Consider the following 17,299-nt stretch of genomic DNA (forward strand, 5'->3'; position numbering starts at 1 on the left):
CTGATGGCACTTGTACCGTTGATATTCCTAGAGTTTAAAAATATGTTCCTAGAAATGATAAAATATTTCTAGAAATGATAAAATATTTCTAGAAATGATAAAATATTTCTAGAAATGATAAAATATTTCTAGAAATGATAAAATATTTCTAGAAATGAAAAAAATATTTCTAGAAATGAAAAAATATTCCTAGAAATGTTAAAATATTCCTAAAAAATTTAAAATATTCCTAGAAATGTTAATATATTCCTAGAAATGTTAAAATATTTCTAGAAATGTTATTTAGTTTTTTCTGGTTTGGCGCCCCATAATATAGGATTACATTTCTAAAAATATAGAAATATTTTTTCAAAACGATAGGAATTTACAGGACAATATACGCTATTTCATTTACTAACTTTATTTATGCGTGTAAAAAATCTATATTTAGTGAAATAAATCTTTGTTTTTCACTTAAAAAAAGAAACTATTTAACCATTTCATCACAAAAATGTACTAGTAGCTACCCATGTTCACAATAACAAAAGTATAGACTAGATTGACTTTGTACAGGAATTTATCCTATAGCTAAATCTAGCAATGAACTGAAAATGGTGAGTAGCGGGATTTGAAATGGGCAAAATATCAAAATTATAGGACTTTTTGGGGATTTTGCTAAAAATATAGAATGCTATAGAAAATTTGAGAAAATATAGGATTTTATAAAAATTATAGGACCTCTGGGGGGCCCTGCCATCAAAATATCACTCTGCGATATCGTCATACTTACCTATATTAGGTTACTTATTATACTACTCAATTTCAAATTTCTAAAAATAAGCCGAATTTTACGATAGGGTTAAATGAAAAAATATAGTAAATCACACTTGAAGTGAATTTTATTTTGTAGCATAGTTTTATAATCGCAGCGCGTCAACAATATTTTTCTTAAAATTTCACCATCATTATTTTACAATATTTTTAAACGCGATTTACGAGGTTACCGCCAACAATTGTTTTTTTTTAAATCGTGTAGTTTTTGGCTGGCGCATCTATTTCGACCCGTAAGCCGCGTATTGAAACGAATACTTTTTCAATGATCTATCATTTATATAATATATACATCATTCAATCTGAATAACATATGACTTTCATTTAAAAAATGGCGAATTTATAATTATGATAAAAAATGGCGAATTTATAATTATGATAAAAAATGGCGTTATTTTCTTTTTCTTTTTCAAAAAAGGTATAAATTGAAAAAAAAAACAGCATCGACGCTGAAATTATAATAACGGTACTTTTTCATTATTTAATTTATAACTAAACCTAAATTAACGTATAACATAACGAAAAACTACTACTTAAAAAACAAATAATATTGCGATATTTGCACGTGATTTTTGTTTTTGAAAAACATGTATACAATTTTTTAATTTCATTCCAAACAAAAATATTCTTTTTTATAATATATATTCAAATATAGTAATTTGGCTGAAGGAAACGAAACTATTAAAAAATAATGTACAGTTACGACGAAATTAGCGTTTGTCTAGAGCGAAAAAAAATTAAATATAATTTATTTTTAAATATTAAATTAAGGATTTCTATTTTTACCCTAAAGCTCCATAAATGGGAATAAATTATAAGTACTCTTTCTACGTATGCGTTTTTATTTAAGTATTTTTTAAATTGGAAAATCTTGAGGTTTTTTTGGTAAAAAATCTTACAATTTGAATATCAGAAAATCTAAAAAAATACAAAAATATTAAGTAAATATATTTGAAACTGAATGTTTTTAACATCCATTAGTTATATTTTTAGTGTGTGTTAAAGAGAGTAAGAAATCCACTGCCAGTCGACCTTGAAGCTTAAAACTGATACTTTTAAGGTATTAAATATCTCAAAAGTAAAAATTAAAAAAAATTGCAATAAACAAACGCTATTGTGATTATAACTGCGATAGGGGTGAAATATTTTAACGAAAAATAAAGTGATTTTTATTTAGTCAAAGCTGTAAAAGATAGGATACTGTGACATTTAAAACGACGCGGGGGTGTTCACAAATGTCGGGTGGGTTGAAAATAAATTCGACTCAAGGGGTATTTCATCAGAATCGAGACCGTAGAAATATTTCTTTAGTCGGAATAATAAGACTGCGAACGACGACCTAGATAAGACAACACTGGAAAACACATTGAAAAAAAACCACCCCCCTTTCGCAGGGGCCCCACCAGGATAGAATAAGGGGAAAAACTGTATCTAGGCCAACCTAGGTCTTTGCCCACTTTTGCAAAAAAAATTACTTCTTAATACATAATACACACTAGTTTTTAGGAGATAGAAAAAAAGTTTTACAAAACCAGGAAAAGTTGAGTTTTTTTTAACTTAATTTTTGAGATCAAAATTTGTTTCTTTTAAAAACGAAAGTTAAATTATTTTCTGGTTTAAAAAATTTATTTTGGTATTTTATTTTTATGAAAAAATTCAGTTGTAACTTAAAATATTCGCTTACATTATTATTTAATTTTCTCATGGGAAGTAATTAATTGAATAAAAATAATAATTATTATTATTATTTAAAAAAACATAGTGGTATTGTTTTTATTTGGCCATGTTTAAATTTTTGTATTAAACTTTATAAAATTTTGAATTTCTTAACTTAAAAAACGCCCAAAAATTAAAAATTATAATATTTTAAGTTTTTCACGTATATATATTTATTTAATTTCATTCGTAATATATGGTATCTTTTATCAAATAGTCCGAAATGTTAATTTTTTTAAGATGGTATTTTGTACAATGCAAGTTCGGTGTGTCGCCTTTTAAGTCGTGGAGGGGGGAAATTGGAACGAGTCCGTTTTAATCGTAAGCCGTAGGTTGGGAAATGGGGGAACGTGATGGAATCGTATCACGTGTCCAAGGACGCCAGTAAGCTGTGGTACACGACGGAGTCCAGGATCGGCATGCCAGGGGTCGAGTACGAAGAGTTCGCGTCGTGACCGCCGGCGCTGACCCCGTGACCGCAGTGTCCGAAGCCGTCTTGGAGGTGGTTCATTTGCGGCCCGTTGTGATGCGGCGTTCTGTATTGGGCGGAGCAGCGCGTCCCCGCCGAGGCCAGGGGCTGATGACCGCCGCTACCGTGATGGTGCGGGTGCTGCTGCGAGTCGTACAGGAACCGATTGGCGTCCGACATGTTCTCGAGGTTAGTTCTGGAGAGATCGTCCGAGTTCGAGCCGGTACAAGAGTCGCACCGCGAATGGTGTTCCTGATTGTCCAAACTGAGGACGCGACTGTCCTCGCCGATCCTCGAGTCCCGGGAAGCGTCCCGCTCGATGGACGACAGGTGGATGTGACCGACCATTTGGTTCACTTCGTGTTCCAGTTGCTTCAAGCCGTTGTCTCGTTGCTGTTCCAGTCGGTGATGGGCGTGGTGTAAGGGGGCGTGGTGTAATGGCGCGGGCGTTCCCGAGGACGTGGTCCGCGCGCATTCCGCGTCGTGATTCTCTAAGAAGCTGAGCGGCGTCGGTGGACTCTTGGGAATGTGGATGCGTAAGAAGTCTTCGTTGATGCCGAACATTTCGTCGCACGAACTGCCCTCGTCCGAACTACTGCCCGAAGAGTCTTGAGGACCTTCCTCGAGGGCGGCGCAACCAGCGTTCGTCACTTGTTGTTGAGCGCCGCGATTTAAGCCGCACGAACTTTGTCCGCCGTTCAGTTTCTTGGGAAACCCGTCCTCCGGAGGTTGGTTGTCGAAGCCCCAACAGGGCGACTGTTTCGAGTTGTTTCCGGCGTGGTTGTGGTTGTTGAAGTGGTGGTGGTGGTGGTGGCCCGTTAATAAGTTCTGATTCTCTTTGCACATCATGGAGTCGGCCAAACCGTTCGAGCGCATCATTTGGACTTCCATCCCGCCGTAAGCCACGGCGTTGTGCGCGGGATGACGCTGGTGATGATGACTACTCTCCTGGATGGTCGATTGATGGTACTTGGCGAAACGTTCGTCGCGGATTTCGCGTTGGAGTCTTTTCATGGTGTTATTCACCAAAACCGAACGCCGTAAGAACAGTTCCGGGTCTTCGATTTTGCGCAATTTGTTCAGCGACATTTTCAACACTCTGCGCCTTTCGTCTTTGAGGCGCATCCTCGGCGTCCAGAGCATGGGCACCCGCCTCCGAGGGGTGAAGAGGTCGTCCTCGTCGGGGGCGCAGGATCCGGGCTCGCTGTCCTTGGGCGGCGAGGGAAGCGGCAGGGGCGGCGAGGTGTTGGTCAGCAAGGGGAGGTCCTCGGCCAGGGAGGTCACTCCGACGTCTCTGGATCCCGTTTCCGGTAGATCCGGGACCCGAAGGCCATCCACGGATTCGGTTCGACAACGTTTGCGCGGCGTTTCTTCGACGTCGTCATCCGCTAATCTCGATTCGCGCACAGTCATTTCGACGCTTGTTGCCGAGAAGATTTTTTTCCTCTTGTTAACTTGATCCGTGGAGCATTCTTCCATCAAGTCATCGCCAACTCCATCTATGAAAGAAAAAAAAGCGTGGTTAAACGTCGCATTAACGCAAAATAGCTCGCGTCGATTTCATTTCGTTCAAACGTATTCGATAAACACAAACCTTATTTCCGTAATCGCGCTTAATTATTGTCAATGCGATACCGCTCTGTGCTTAACGCCATTAATTACGCAGTCTGCCTATTACGCGAGGTTTTTCTTAATTAGTCGGAGTCGTTTACGGCCAGGAGGACGCACGCCAATCTTGGAGCTGATTGACGTCCTTATGTCCCTACGCCACCACGGTACTATCTTCTCTCTGCCCCCTTTTAGCAGCCAAAACTTTTCAAGAGTTACTGGCGTATAGTGGCGCTGCGGGGGGTGGAGGAGAAGAGCGGGGGGAGGGCGAGAAACGGCGCGCGCGCGTATATCCTACCCCGCTCGACCTCCTATATTTCGGGTCCTGACGCCAACAGCGCCACCGCCGAATCTTTTTGGCGAAACTCGACGGGCCGAACGCGGCGCACTCTAACGCAGCCCTCGAGCAATGACCTTGCCCAGGGAACAGCCAGCCTATCATAGCACGTAGGCTCCATCGCCCCCCCCCCCCACGAACGCCGACCCCCGTCTTACCCCTTCTCGCTTGTCCCCGAGAAGAGCAGTTTCGAAGACGCTCTTTCCAACGCCTCTCTTCCCCCGTTCCGAAACGAGGCTACTGGTAAGTGTTCCCCGCGCTGACGCCCGAGACGGTCGCGCCGATATAGCGTCGTCCGAACCCTCCTATTTCCCCCATTTTCTCATTTTTAACCTCGCTCCCCTATAGGTTGCCATTCCGCCCGCGCGCGCCCTGGCGGCGGGCTGCGCAAAATTGTAGTTTCCCCCATGGCCGTTCGGCGGCGCCAGCGAGAATAAAAATCTTCCCCGGCGAGTCCGGGGGATCATTCAAGAATGGGGAAAAATTCCGCGCGTTTCTGAGTGCCGCGCGACTCCGAACATCCCCCTTTAGACCGATTGTTTCGTTTCAAAATGTTACAACATAATTTGATACCTTATCCCTTTCTCGCGCTAATTTATGATCCCGTAAATTAGATTCGCGTAAAGACACATAATTTCGAAGGAGAAGGCTACCTTTTCGACTTGAGGGGAGGGGGTAGAAATAGTGGTCCAAGTACCCCCTTATCTTTCGACGCTTTTAATTCCGTTAATATTAGAAACCTTTTAAAACCTCATTAAATGCTTATTTGACTTTTCGAGTGAGAACCGATTTTGAACGAGACAAAGGAATGCTGGAATTATTGTCCGACCGATAAATGGATTTTACAAATATTTTTAAATTTTAAACATCTGGCAAAAAAATTATTTTCGAAATCCGACAATACTCTTTTCGTAAATTAATTAATTTCTGACATTAACCATATTGTGGTTAAGAACTTAAGACTGTTTGGGCAATTCATGAAAATGTCGTAATTTGGTTTGCCACGGCTTTTTACGTCAATTTCATGAGTGCTGAAACTGTCTATTAACTCATTACGTCGTTCGTGGTCTCATCGAGTCATTTCATCAAACCACAAATAGCGGGGGTCCCGAGTAATTTTAACCCCAAAATGACGTATTATGGCTACTAAACGATGCCCCATTCTTTGTAAAAAAGAACCAATTTTACGATGAAGCGTTTAAAAACACTTACGCTGAGAGTGTATAAAGACTGTTTTTTAATTCCACCACTGAGATGGGTTACAAAAACGCCAATTTCAAGCAAATCACTGAGAGTACATTTTTAGCGGCGAAAGAGAATGAGGTGGGGTTTATATCATGACAGCCAAGAAACATCGGCTATTAAATACTGGCCCGCGATAAAGTCTAGGGGTGGATACCCTTCGCCCTCCCCCCGAAACCAAACCCCATAAGCATCCTCCTCAAACGGCAGTAGGGGGGATATAGAAAAATCCTAATTCTTCCATTCTCACCAGAATTGGCAACATTTCGTCCTTTAAAGAGGGTCCCTGGCGAAAAGGCCCAGCTTTTCTCTTCCAGCCCCTCTCCAATTTATTCTGCCCCCAATTCCATTTCGTTTTCCATCCCCTCTTTTCAGCCTTCCCCCCCGCTTCTCTTTCGAGGTAGCCGTCGCCCGTAAATCAGAGCGAGTTTCGCCGACCCCCCCCCCCCCGCCCTTCCACCGTCGAATCACCCCCTTCGTTTCCTTCCCCCCTCCTTCCACTTGGAACCGAGAGAAGAGATACTACTCAACCCTATTCTCTCTCACCCGCCTTTGCTAGAACGGAGGTCCATCTTTCTTAGTCCTAATTTAAGTTGAAAGTGAAGGGAAAGGCTAGCGTCCGCGGATCAATTCCGCGCATTGTTCGGGAATTCCTATCCGCTTTTGTTTCCTTAACTTGTACCTTTTAAGGCGAGCTTTCAAAAAAAAAGGAACAAAGTTATAAGCCTAACTTGCAAAACTTTTTCATTTAATTTTTATTCTCTTTTGGGTACTCGCCCTTCTGTAGAACTAAACAAAAATATTTACAACGGTTAAGCGTTGTACCAAATCATATTGGACCATTTCGGAAAAGCGTACCACGTTACGATATATTTCGCTCAAATTGTAAAATCGTGGGCTACGTTAACCGAGGTATTATTTTGACCTAAGGTCGTTTCGCAAAAGCTACGTGCTTTCTAAACTTGATCATTTTGGCAAAACTCTGGTAGCCAAGAGATCGTGCCAACTGTAGACCGACCTTTAAATGACTTAAGCGTGTGCTATATCTAAGCGGCCCGTTCAGAGAGGATTATCTCTAAGCCTCGTCTCTAAATTCATTACGACCAGATTCCTAAAAACGGGGAGGGGAAGCTTGGTCTCTCTAATAGACAGACGGACAGACAAGGAGAGCACCGTTTAACGTTACCAGTAGCCAGTCATTATTAACTCTAAAGGCGTGGTTAGTTGAGGTAGAGACTTTAATGAAATCTCTTTCCCCCAATTCTATGGCTAGAGTCTATACGGAGGATATCCGTCCGCATTGTTGTGGTCGTTGCCTTTTGTTTCTGCAAATTATACCATTTGAGGAGTTTCAACTTTGTTTACGCCTTAAGTGTAATCTTATTACTGTTGGTATTGAAATTAAATATTATGCCATTGGTTAGATTTCTATAGTTATGGTTGACGTTATTGAATCTCGTCACTGACAGGTGCTTTCGTCATAAGACGAAAATGCACTCTATAAGGACGACAACCTGATGAACGAGTCAAGATAATACGGTTTCAAAATACGCGAAGCCATGACGTCAAACTATAGTTTGTTCCGGTTACGTGACGTCATCATCGCTGTAGGGGAAGGCTAGTGTCATCCCCCTTTCCCCCATAACTATCTACCTTAGAGCAATGGCCGCCATCTTCTCGTGAATACCACCTATGGAACCACATGTTTATTTACTTTTCGAGGTATTTCAAAATCGCTAGAGCTTCGTGGTTAAGTTGATAGTTATTTTTAAGTCCCCCGAGTAAGAATGTACCCGTTTCTTCTGTAAACAAAAACATATGCCAAGTTTTAAAATCCCGCGAAAAGTCCAGTTACTAAAATCTTCCAGTATATTATATAAGGCTTAGTCGAGCCCACCAATTATCCTCCCAAATTATGGTAAGCTTTGTTTATGGCTCTATTTCTAAACAAGGAATCAAATTTTTTTCCTCCACCCCAAAATTGCGAACAACACGCAAAAAAGAGAAAGTTAAAGGGGGGCCTTATGAAATGACGGTAAAATAGGTCGAAAACGCGGAAAAGCTTTCGAGTCGGTGTAAGAGACTTTTTTGATATTTTTTTCGGGTTTTCGTCCTTGCTCTAAAAATAAAATTAGCTCATACCCGAAGTATTTTCTCTCCGCGAGTACTTCGGAGTCTCCGTTCACCCCCCCCCCCCCGCGCGCGCCTTGTTCTTCTGGTTGGCCCCGTTTGAGCGACGCGAGGGCTGCCACCCCCCTCCCTCTATTTCTAGAGCCCACCAAGCGGTCGGATTTTGAATTATTTAGCGAGGGTGGCTAATTTCAGACGTTTAATTTCCGCTATCGCAGCCCCCTCTATCGCCAACGCGACGAAGTGAAGCCTCTTTTTAAAGACCTTACAATTATGAAAAAGAGGTTTTTGCCTTTTTGCATTTACGAACCAAAAAAATTATTATATTGACATTTATGGTTAGTTATTTTTTTTATGTTCGAGACTTATTGTATTAAGGATAATCTTGGGTTTTTTTTGTGTCCATCGAGTTAATGTTTTTAGTGATAGATTGAGGGTAATTAACTCGTACTATAGCCACCTCCCCTCCCCCCTTTTGTGGTTTGAAAATTAACTGACAGTGGAGATACTATCAACTATTAAAATGGCTGTCCGTGATAATCATAATTAAACACGCATAGCAAGATCATAATAATTTAACAACCCCTAAACTAATAATAATGAGTAACTCTTAAATTCATATTAATTATTATTTTAGGAGTTCGTTATTTATGGACCCAAACTCATAATAATTAAAAAACACCCACACTCATAATGAATAACTCCTAAACTCATAATAATGAATAACTCCTAAAATCATAATAATGAATAACTCCTAAAATCATAATAATGAATAACTCCTAAACTCATAATCATGAATAACTCCTAAACTCATAATTATGAATAACTCCTAAACTCATAATCATGAATAACTCCTAAACTCATAATCATGAATAACTCCTAAACTCATAATCATGAATAACTCCTAAACTCATAATCATGAATAACTCCTAAACTCATTATAATGGATAAATCCTAAACTCATAATAATGAATAAATCCTAAACTCATAATGATGAATAACTCCTAAACTCATAATAATTAATAACTCCTAAAATCATCATAATAAACTAATAATGAATAAATCCTAACCCTGAAGTTTATCCCAACCGGTTTAAGCTTGTAGAATTTATCTCGAATATGAAAATTTGCATGTTTATGAATGCATTTCACGGCCGTTCGCTTTTGACAAATAGCCAGTCTTGAACATAATAGCCATAATTTCCTCCGTTTTATCAGAAATATCTAGGTCTACTCGACCTTTGTCTATTAGGTTAGATTAGATAAGTACTTGCCAACTGTATGTGTGCTTTTCTGTAGATAACGTGTTAAAAATAGGCTTATCCCTTTTAAAAAAGAGTAATTATTCCTTGATATTTCTTATAAAATGCAAATCTTTTTTCGTAAATAACCAAACGGACCGTTGCAAATTCAAATTGGAACGCAGTGAGGATGACCAATTACTGCGGAAGGTGACCCCCATTAGTAATTTAGTACTTGTCATCGACTTAAGTTGAAGGGGAATTTAATCTAATAATTATCACCCTCTTTAATGTCGAAAACGTAACGGGGAAGCATTTTGGGGCCCGAAAGTTCCGATTGTACTTGTAGGCAAATTGGGTTGTCTCAACCTTGGCACCGAAACCCCTTTCTCGCTTCGAGCGCTGTGTTATAGAAATTACGACATGATTCAGATAACGCTTTTGACTTCATCATTGCTGTTAGGTCATCGTTTTAGCGCGAAATTACCCATAAATAAGATTTTGTTTTTGAAATTTTGCCAATAGAGAACCTGTTTTCAGTACATCAGGGTTGCCACCGTTTTTTTACTTTCTAATTGCCAGACTTCTCCAGGGTTTCCCTCACCATCTCCGGAGAATTTCCCTGACTTATTTTGTGCCAGTATTTCGTATTTTCTAACCTTTAATTTAGTAAAGGTTTCCTTTTTGCAACCGAAATTAAATTCCCTGATTTTTGGACAATTTTTATAATTCGCTGATTTTTGGACAAATTTTTAAAATTGCCTGATTTTTGGACAAATTTTTAAAATTGCCTGATTTTTGGACAAATTTTCCGACTTTTCCAGGAATTCCATGTACTGTGGCAACCCTGTTGAGAATTCGGCCGCGCCGCGTAGTGGCGAAGTAACGAACTTAAAAAAAGAGAGCGAAAACTTGGAAAGCCAAAAAAAAGTAAAAAAAAAGGCTCACCAGAATCTGATGACGTTTTCCGAGAAGAGGTCGTCGATTCGGTGCTGCTCCGTATCGACGTCGCGCTGGTGTCGGCGGAGGAGAGCGAAGGCGGACACTTGGCGCCATCTAGAGTCACGGATGGAAAGGAAGTCTGCGGCGAGATCGCTTCCGTCGCGCCGGTAGTGGTATGTCCCGGTAAGGCGGCGCTGTTATTGGTCCACGGCGTTTTGAGCGCTGCCCATTCGGCTCCGAAGTCGGCTTGCAGCATCAGAGCCGACTCGAAGTCCAAAGGTTCGCCGTCGAAACCGCACGGCATGGCTAGTTTTTTGTGATGAACTGCCGCGCTCGAATTATTGACGAGGTCGTTACCAGAGGGCGATGCTAGAGCTCGTAGGCCACCTCCGCAAGATGGTACCGGCAGCACCAGAGTCATGGCGCGCCGAGGACGACACGCGCTGGAATCGGCCTATTGTCGGTCAGATCGGATTCTGAAAAATAATCAAGAACGACAAATATTAGAACAAATGTTGAACTATCGTTGTGGATAGTTCGACGAATGTCACTACCGTTAGAAGTATATAAAATGTATCTTACGTGAGAAGTATCAATATAGGACATTATAAAGGCGGTTTTCATTTAACCTGATTTTCCCGCCAAACCGTGTAAGCGAACACCCAATCACAGCTCAATATGTAAAGGGCATATTTGTCCGCCTAATGATGTGTAAAAATTACACCGCGAAGGGATAATTTACTTATTTATAAACCATATTTTGGCGATGAAATAGATTAAGTTAACTTTAGAAAACATCAGCGTGTACCTTCGAAGGCACATGTTTCAAGCGATTTAAAAATCATTAGTATATGAAGATAAATACTTCTCTCAAAAGGGAAATCTTATATACTTCTGCTGACACGTAATTACGCGTAAGCGGTATGACTGTTTACAGATAATAAACCTACATAATTAGGGAGCTTCAGTAACTTATTACACAGTTATCACTGCGAACGCAACTTGTGCCACTAATTACGCTGCAACACTGACACGACCGAAACTGGCTGACCGGTTTATTCGAACAAATATAAGCCTGTTCATATATAACATAAACTTAGCTAGTTAGCTAAGTTAAATTTATAAATTAGTTACGGTATTTTTACAGTATAGTAATTAACCAAGATGATGTATTCTTACCAACGCTACAGTCACACCGGGAATTTTTAAATTAACGGAGAAATAACGTGTGACGTAGTAATACTAACAGGATCTTACGGAAATGAGTAACATTTTTCTATTTACCCTCTGCAAGTCGGGAGTCTCTAATATCTAAACTGTTTCATCTCGGGTTCTAATAATTGTAATTTGATTTTCTGAAAAATTGATTCTCAAAATAAGTTTTATTTACTGATATGTCGTACGAGAGTTTGAACTGACTGATTAGTGACGTCATTCGAGTATCTGTGACGTTCGTCTTTTAACCAATCAAACGTCGTGATTCTGTTTTTTTCCTGGTGGGGGATTATCGTAATTTTTTCCGCCCCCCTGGCGACTAATAAACATTTTGTAATCGCTCATATCTGAAATGCTGCTAAACATCCATTTTACTCTGGAGGCCTTGCCGATTGTTTAAATATAGGTTTAGTCAATTGCCCATCAAAATCAATAATATAAGGTTGCTTTTCTTCCAATACAATGGAGCAAAACATTTTCTTCAAAGTGTCGCTGTTAATTGCCTCCAAGGTTGGGTTAAAAGTTATAATTTATTCGGGTTAAATCATTATTGAAAGCTAGTTTGTAAGGTTCAATTATTGTTTAAAAGATTTTTTTACGTGAATTAACCAACATATTTGAAAACTCAATTACGGGTTTGTTAAAACATCAACTATATGAACGGTAATAGTTAGTGTAGGGAGCTGTTGGCATGAAGGGCTTGCCACCACCCTCCTACGCATTGTAACCCAGCCACCTGAATTAAAGGCTTCAAAAATTGCTTGATGACTTAGGCCTAAGGTGGTGACTTGGGTATTAGCCTAGCTGATTATTATTATTATTATTAACCTCTAAATAAAAGATAATTTGTTAAATAGTTGATTGATGGGAATCTAATCAAAAATTATATATCGTAAAACCGTAGACGTAAGAAACAAACCCATTTCCGGGTGTACACTGTTTAACGTCCTTTTTATAATGGGGAATAACAATAGACGTTCTCGAGCCTCGACAGAGACCCCAAGCGGTCGTTTCACTTCAGCGCGATCGGCGTACGAAGTGTCGGATTCTTAGCCATAATTAAATTATTTAATTATTACAATATTCAAATAATTTCATAAAATAAAATGGTAATAAAATTACCATCGCGTTATTTTGTATAAATCGAACAATATTTTTAAATATTTGTCTATATTAAATAATAGTATTTTTGAAAAAATGCCGTTGCATGTCTGTATCGAATCCGGAAAAAAATCTATTGTGAAAATCGCGTTGTTACGTAGTCGCGTGTGGTGATTGTCAAGGATAACCGTTTTCAAGTTCAAAACTATTTCGAGGGAACCCGGCGCTCTTTTGTAAATATCGGCAACGGCGCGTTTTAAAACCGTTATCTGCAGCGGGAATCCGGATTAACCCAGATTTGTCTGCTCTTAAGCCCGCGAGGAGAGATCATGCCCTCTTTAGCAGCGCCATCTCGCTTCACCCTCTGCCACCACCGAGAGAATCCCAAAATGAGGGCCTACTTTGTTGTCTCCGCGCGGTTGCCGACTAACCATATAATATACAATTAAGTAGATTAAGCGTTTTTGGTTTAATGGACTCGTAAAAGGGAGATCTTTTTAGCGTTGTTTCGTCTAAATTGGTTTCGCTTACTTTATTGATATATATGCTAACACGGTGGACAGTTAAATTTCGTTATATGTATAGATAGTATTATTATTAAATTTTACCCAAAATATATTCAAATTTAGTTTCTTTTTTTGAATAGGGTATATTAAATATTTAAAAGAATGAATAATAACAAATTCAAGTGCTTTATCTTCGCAAATATTTTCTGTATCGAATTTAAACATTTAATGCGTCAAATTAATCTTAATTATATATAATTAATGCATTTTGGTTAGTCAAATTATTTTGCACATTTCCATTAAATCGATTGAAGTGTATTGTAGAGATAAATAAATTGATGGTGATCAAATAACCACGAATTACTAGGAAGATAAATCTATATTTAGTTCGTGTCTTTTTTTGATAAGATGTACTTCCTCTATTCGAGTTAAATAGAAAACGTATCTTGAAATATTTTTCCAGAAATTTACCATTATGTAAGAAAATTAAGAAATTGAAGTAAAATAGATTTAACAGTGAATACTGGATTAATAATGTGTTAAAACTGGTTAGTTTGACTAATAAAGATGAATGAAATAAGTTCACCGGAAAGTGTCGTTTTAGAGTAAACGGTACAGTTTTCATTGTAATAGTGTCTTTCCGGTTTTGAATGACGGCGTTGGCGAATTTGTCGCTAGCCGGAAATGATGCAAATGTGACGAAACGGATCTAAGAATGTCATTCCTCTAACAAAGCGAGCATTATAAGTTACTTAACGTTTACAATTAATTTATTAATTGCACAGGGTTGCCACAATATTCTCAGATTCAAATTCCCTGTTTTCCCTGACCATTTCAAATTATTTTCCCTAACTTTTTAAGGCCAAAATTAGACAGTTATCAGAAGTTAAAAAATTTAATCAACTTATGTTTTAGGAAATTATTTCAACGTTAAAAAACCATTCAAAGATCTAAATAACAATAACAGAATTTGCCATAGATCTAGAGTAAAATTACCTTAAAAAATGTCAAGAATAAACTGAGTTCCCTGACTTTTTAGGCCCATTTTTAAATTCCCTGACCTTTCCTTGACTTGGGGCAACCCTGTTGCACAAATAGGTTTTTCTGCTAGACCATTAACAGGTTTTTGTAAACATTAAAAAATTAAAACTGATCGGTTTTATGGTAACACTGCTGTACGGAAACCTTCGAACTAACCTTTTTATATTACAAAAGAGACACGTAGCGGTCAACTCGAGAAACTCGGAAAATGGCTGGTTTGACCGTCCGCTTAGCAGAGCCAAAATCCAGCAGTCTAAGAACTTCTCACGTTGGCCGCTACGTGTCTCTACTTTAACTAATTCAGTCCTGTTCAATCGTTACTTTCGCAAAGGATGGTAGCTGTTTATTCGCATTTTTCTAACAGCTCTCATTTGCAAGTAAAAAATCAAGTAGGGTTGCGGGAGATAAATTATTGACTATCGGCGATATATTACAGTTTTTAAATGGGACAAGGGCAGTTCAAGTGTTCTAAGCTTTCCATACAATGATTCGAGGGAATTTTGGCGAGACCCCGGAGGGGGACAAAAAACCCGATAGGGAGGGAGCAGCCTAGAGATATGTTTGCCGTTTTTCCATTTCATGACCCCCCCCCCCTGGTTTTCCGTAGGTGTAGGCTTGTAGCTTCCCCTTCGCGTCACCGGGTTATTCTTCGACCCCCGCAGAATCTCTATCGCGGTATTATTAATATTATTCTCCCCGCGCGAGTTCAATAGGGCTTGTGCATTTGACTTTCAGTTTCGCGTACTGTAAATGGTATTTAATTACAAAATTTAGTTACGTTGATTTTTTCACGGAATTGACTGAGGAAATATTGTTCAGTTGGAATCTAAAAGTAAGCTGGGTAAATAGTAATGTTAATCGTCATTTCGATTTTTCGGACTACGAGTACTTAGGCGGTTTAACCCGTTCGAAAAAAAAATTCTATAAATTAATATTTTGAAAATTTAATCGAATAATTTCAGTTGACATTTACCTAGCGTCAATTTCGAGATGATAGAATTTTGAAATTGAAAGTGGTATTTAACGTTATGAAGTCTAGACTTCTACAGTACTTTGCAGTCATATCGTCAATCTAGCTTTGCAGTGCTAGCTCAAGTAGCTTTGCTTTTAACTCGCTATTGACGTTTCTGATTCTCGAAGGAATTTGCTTTAAATTATGTAGGATATATTATACTATTTGAAATTTTAAAGCTTATTTTTAGCAGCCGACGTTTCAAAATTCCGCTAGGGGTATCTGTATAATCAAGAAACATCTATTACACCGATTTAATTAATAAAATGATAATTTCATGTTATTTACTTAGCTAATTTAATCAATTAGAGTACACTTATAGAAGCGTTTTACGCCGTTGAAATAAAGCGAATTACTACATAAACCTCTGCTTGCGCAAGAAACTTCATAGGCAATCACTATAGTAACGGCAATTTCGAAGAGATCTGAAGTTAAGAGATACTTAAACGGTATACGGTGGGCAACGTAATTGTAGAGGCGAAACATAAGTTACGAATTTCACAATGCCGGTAGTGATTACCAGTTATCTAACCGATAAATATTTTATCATTATAAAACACGAATGTCTTCCAATGACTAATATTCCAACTAGACGCAAAGCATTTCATAATATTTAAAATTAAAGTAACATTTAATTAATAAAATCGTTTGCGCGGATAAATCACTGAATTATATAATTACCTTCAATTTAAATAACGCAAACGTTATTATTAATTAAACTTAAATAGTGTGCCTTTTATATAGCGTAGGACTTAAAATATATATGAAAAATAACAAAAATGAAACCTATTCACCTGATTGATTCTATTATGTGTAATCCAATTTATGTGTGGTAAATGTAATGAAAAACGCACTTTTTTCTCGATATAAAAATGTTATATAGTTATAGGTTAATCCTTCAAGTGATAAAATAAAACAAGGAAATATGGAGAAATCAAAAAACGTTATGTGTGTTTATTTTCGTTTGAAAAAACCACCACTTTAGTTTTTATGCCTCTCCGGGTTTTCGCGAGCACCAATGAAAAAACACCATCAAACGCACGCGCGCGTCGAAGCGGGAGTTTTCAAAATAAAAAAACAGAACTTTTTTACCCGCGTGTCTTCGTTCCTTTTCGTCGAATTTTCTTATATAATCCACAAAGCGAAGTCATCCAATTACATAAAAATAGTTTTATCGGGATACTTTGCAATCATAAAATAATCCTTTTTGCCGAAAAAAAGAATTTAAAAACAACGAAAAATAATCGATCGATATTACTTAATTTTAATCGACGAATGGTTTATTAGGAGACGAACCTCATTATTTTAATAGATCAACGGTTGCCTTTGTTAATTTATCATAACCAAGTGGTCGGCTCGCCTATTGGATCAAAGATAGTCAACGCGCGGTTACCGAAGTATTCGCGAGTTCGAAACTCGCGCGTCCGTTCAGCGCGAAAGTCTAGCTTGGAATAAATTCCTGGCTTGCCTTCGATAGAGAGTCGCCTCTCTTTTGGAATATCCCCCCTGATCAACAGCCCGAGTCACGGAGAGAGAGATGGGGGCGCTACGGTTCCCGACCGTATGGGGACGCTGCGCTCCAGCCGCGGGAGGGGCGGCAGTGTGTAAAGGGGAAGGAAAAAGACGGAGGTCGGCAGCGGCCTCCGCTAGTTTCTCTCTCTCTCCCTCTGATTCTGGCTCTTGGTTAGAAAACTCATATACTCAGAAACTGGCCCGCGCGAGCTTTCCCCCAGAATTTCCAGCCCCCCCCGTTCTATAGAAAACTGAGGGGTTAGATTTTGGTAAAGCTCTTATTATACAGAAACTAAAGGGGGATGGAAGTCTCTTTTGGAAAAGGGGGGGTGATTTCGCGAGCGAGGGAGGGGTGGGGTTGTAGAGAAATGGCTTGCGCCAGAGTCTGAACTGAGAGGAAGATATTTATTAGGTGGGC

General features: G+C 38.9%; 1 protein-coding gene across 7 annotated transcripts; it reads right to left on the reverse strand.

Annotated features, from left to right (window-relative positions):
* Window positions 1–860: 860 nt before the first annotated feature.
* LOC149953474 (uncharacterized) lies at window positions 861–16,872 on the reverse strand. 7 transcript variants are annotated; one of them, XM_090168844.1, is made up of 5 exons: window positions 16,666–16,872; window positions 16,462–16,572; window positions 16,164–16,265; window positions 10,501–10,970; window positions 861–4,494 (listed from the first exon to the last, which is right to left on the reverse strand). In XM_090168844.1, exons 4-5 carry the CDS (start codon window positions 10,913–10,915, stop codon window positions 2,891–2,893), a joined length of 2,019 nt encoding a protein of 672 aa, XP_090024970.1. In that variant the 5' UTR covers window positions 10,916–10,970; window positions 16,164–16,265; window positions 16,462–16,572; window positions 16,666–16,872; the 3' UTR covers window positions 861–2,890. The 7 variants fall into 7 exon arrangements, with proteins under 7 accessions (XP_090024970.1, XP_090024968.1, XP_090024969.1 ...); XM_090168842.1 differs by having other exon boundaries at window positions 16,164–16,572; XM_090168843.1 differs by lacking the exon at window positions 16,164–16,265 and having other exon boundaries at window positions 16,462–16,872.
* Between the last annotated feature and the right edge of the window lie 427 nt (window positions 16,873–17,299).

This window comes from Leiobunum rupestre, chromosome 3 (genome assembly GCF_980474605.1).
Source record: "Leiobunum rupestre chromosome 3, qqLeiRupe1.1.hap1, whole genome shotgun sequence".
In the NCBI taxonomy this organism is placed as follows: domain Eukaryota; kingdom Metazoa; phylum Arthropoda; class Arachnida; order Opiliones; family Sclerosomatidae; genus Leiobunum; species Leiobunum rupestre.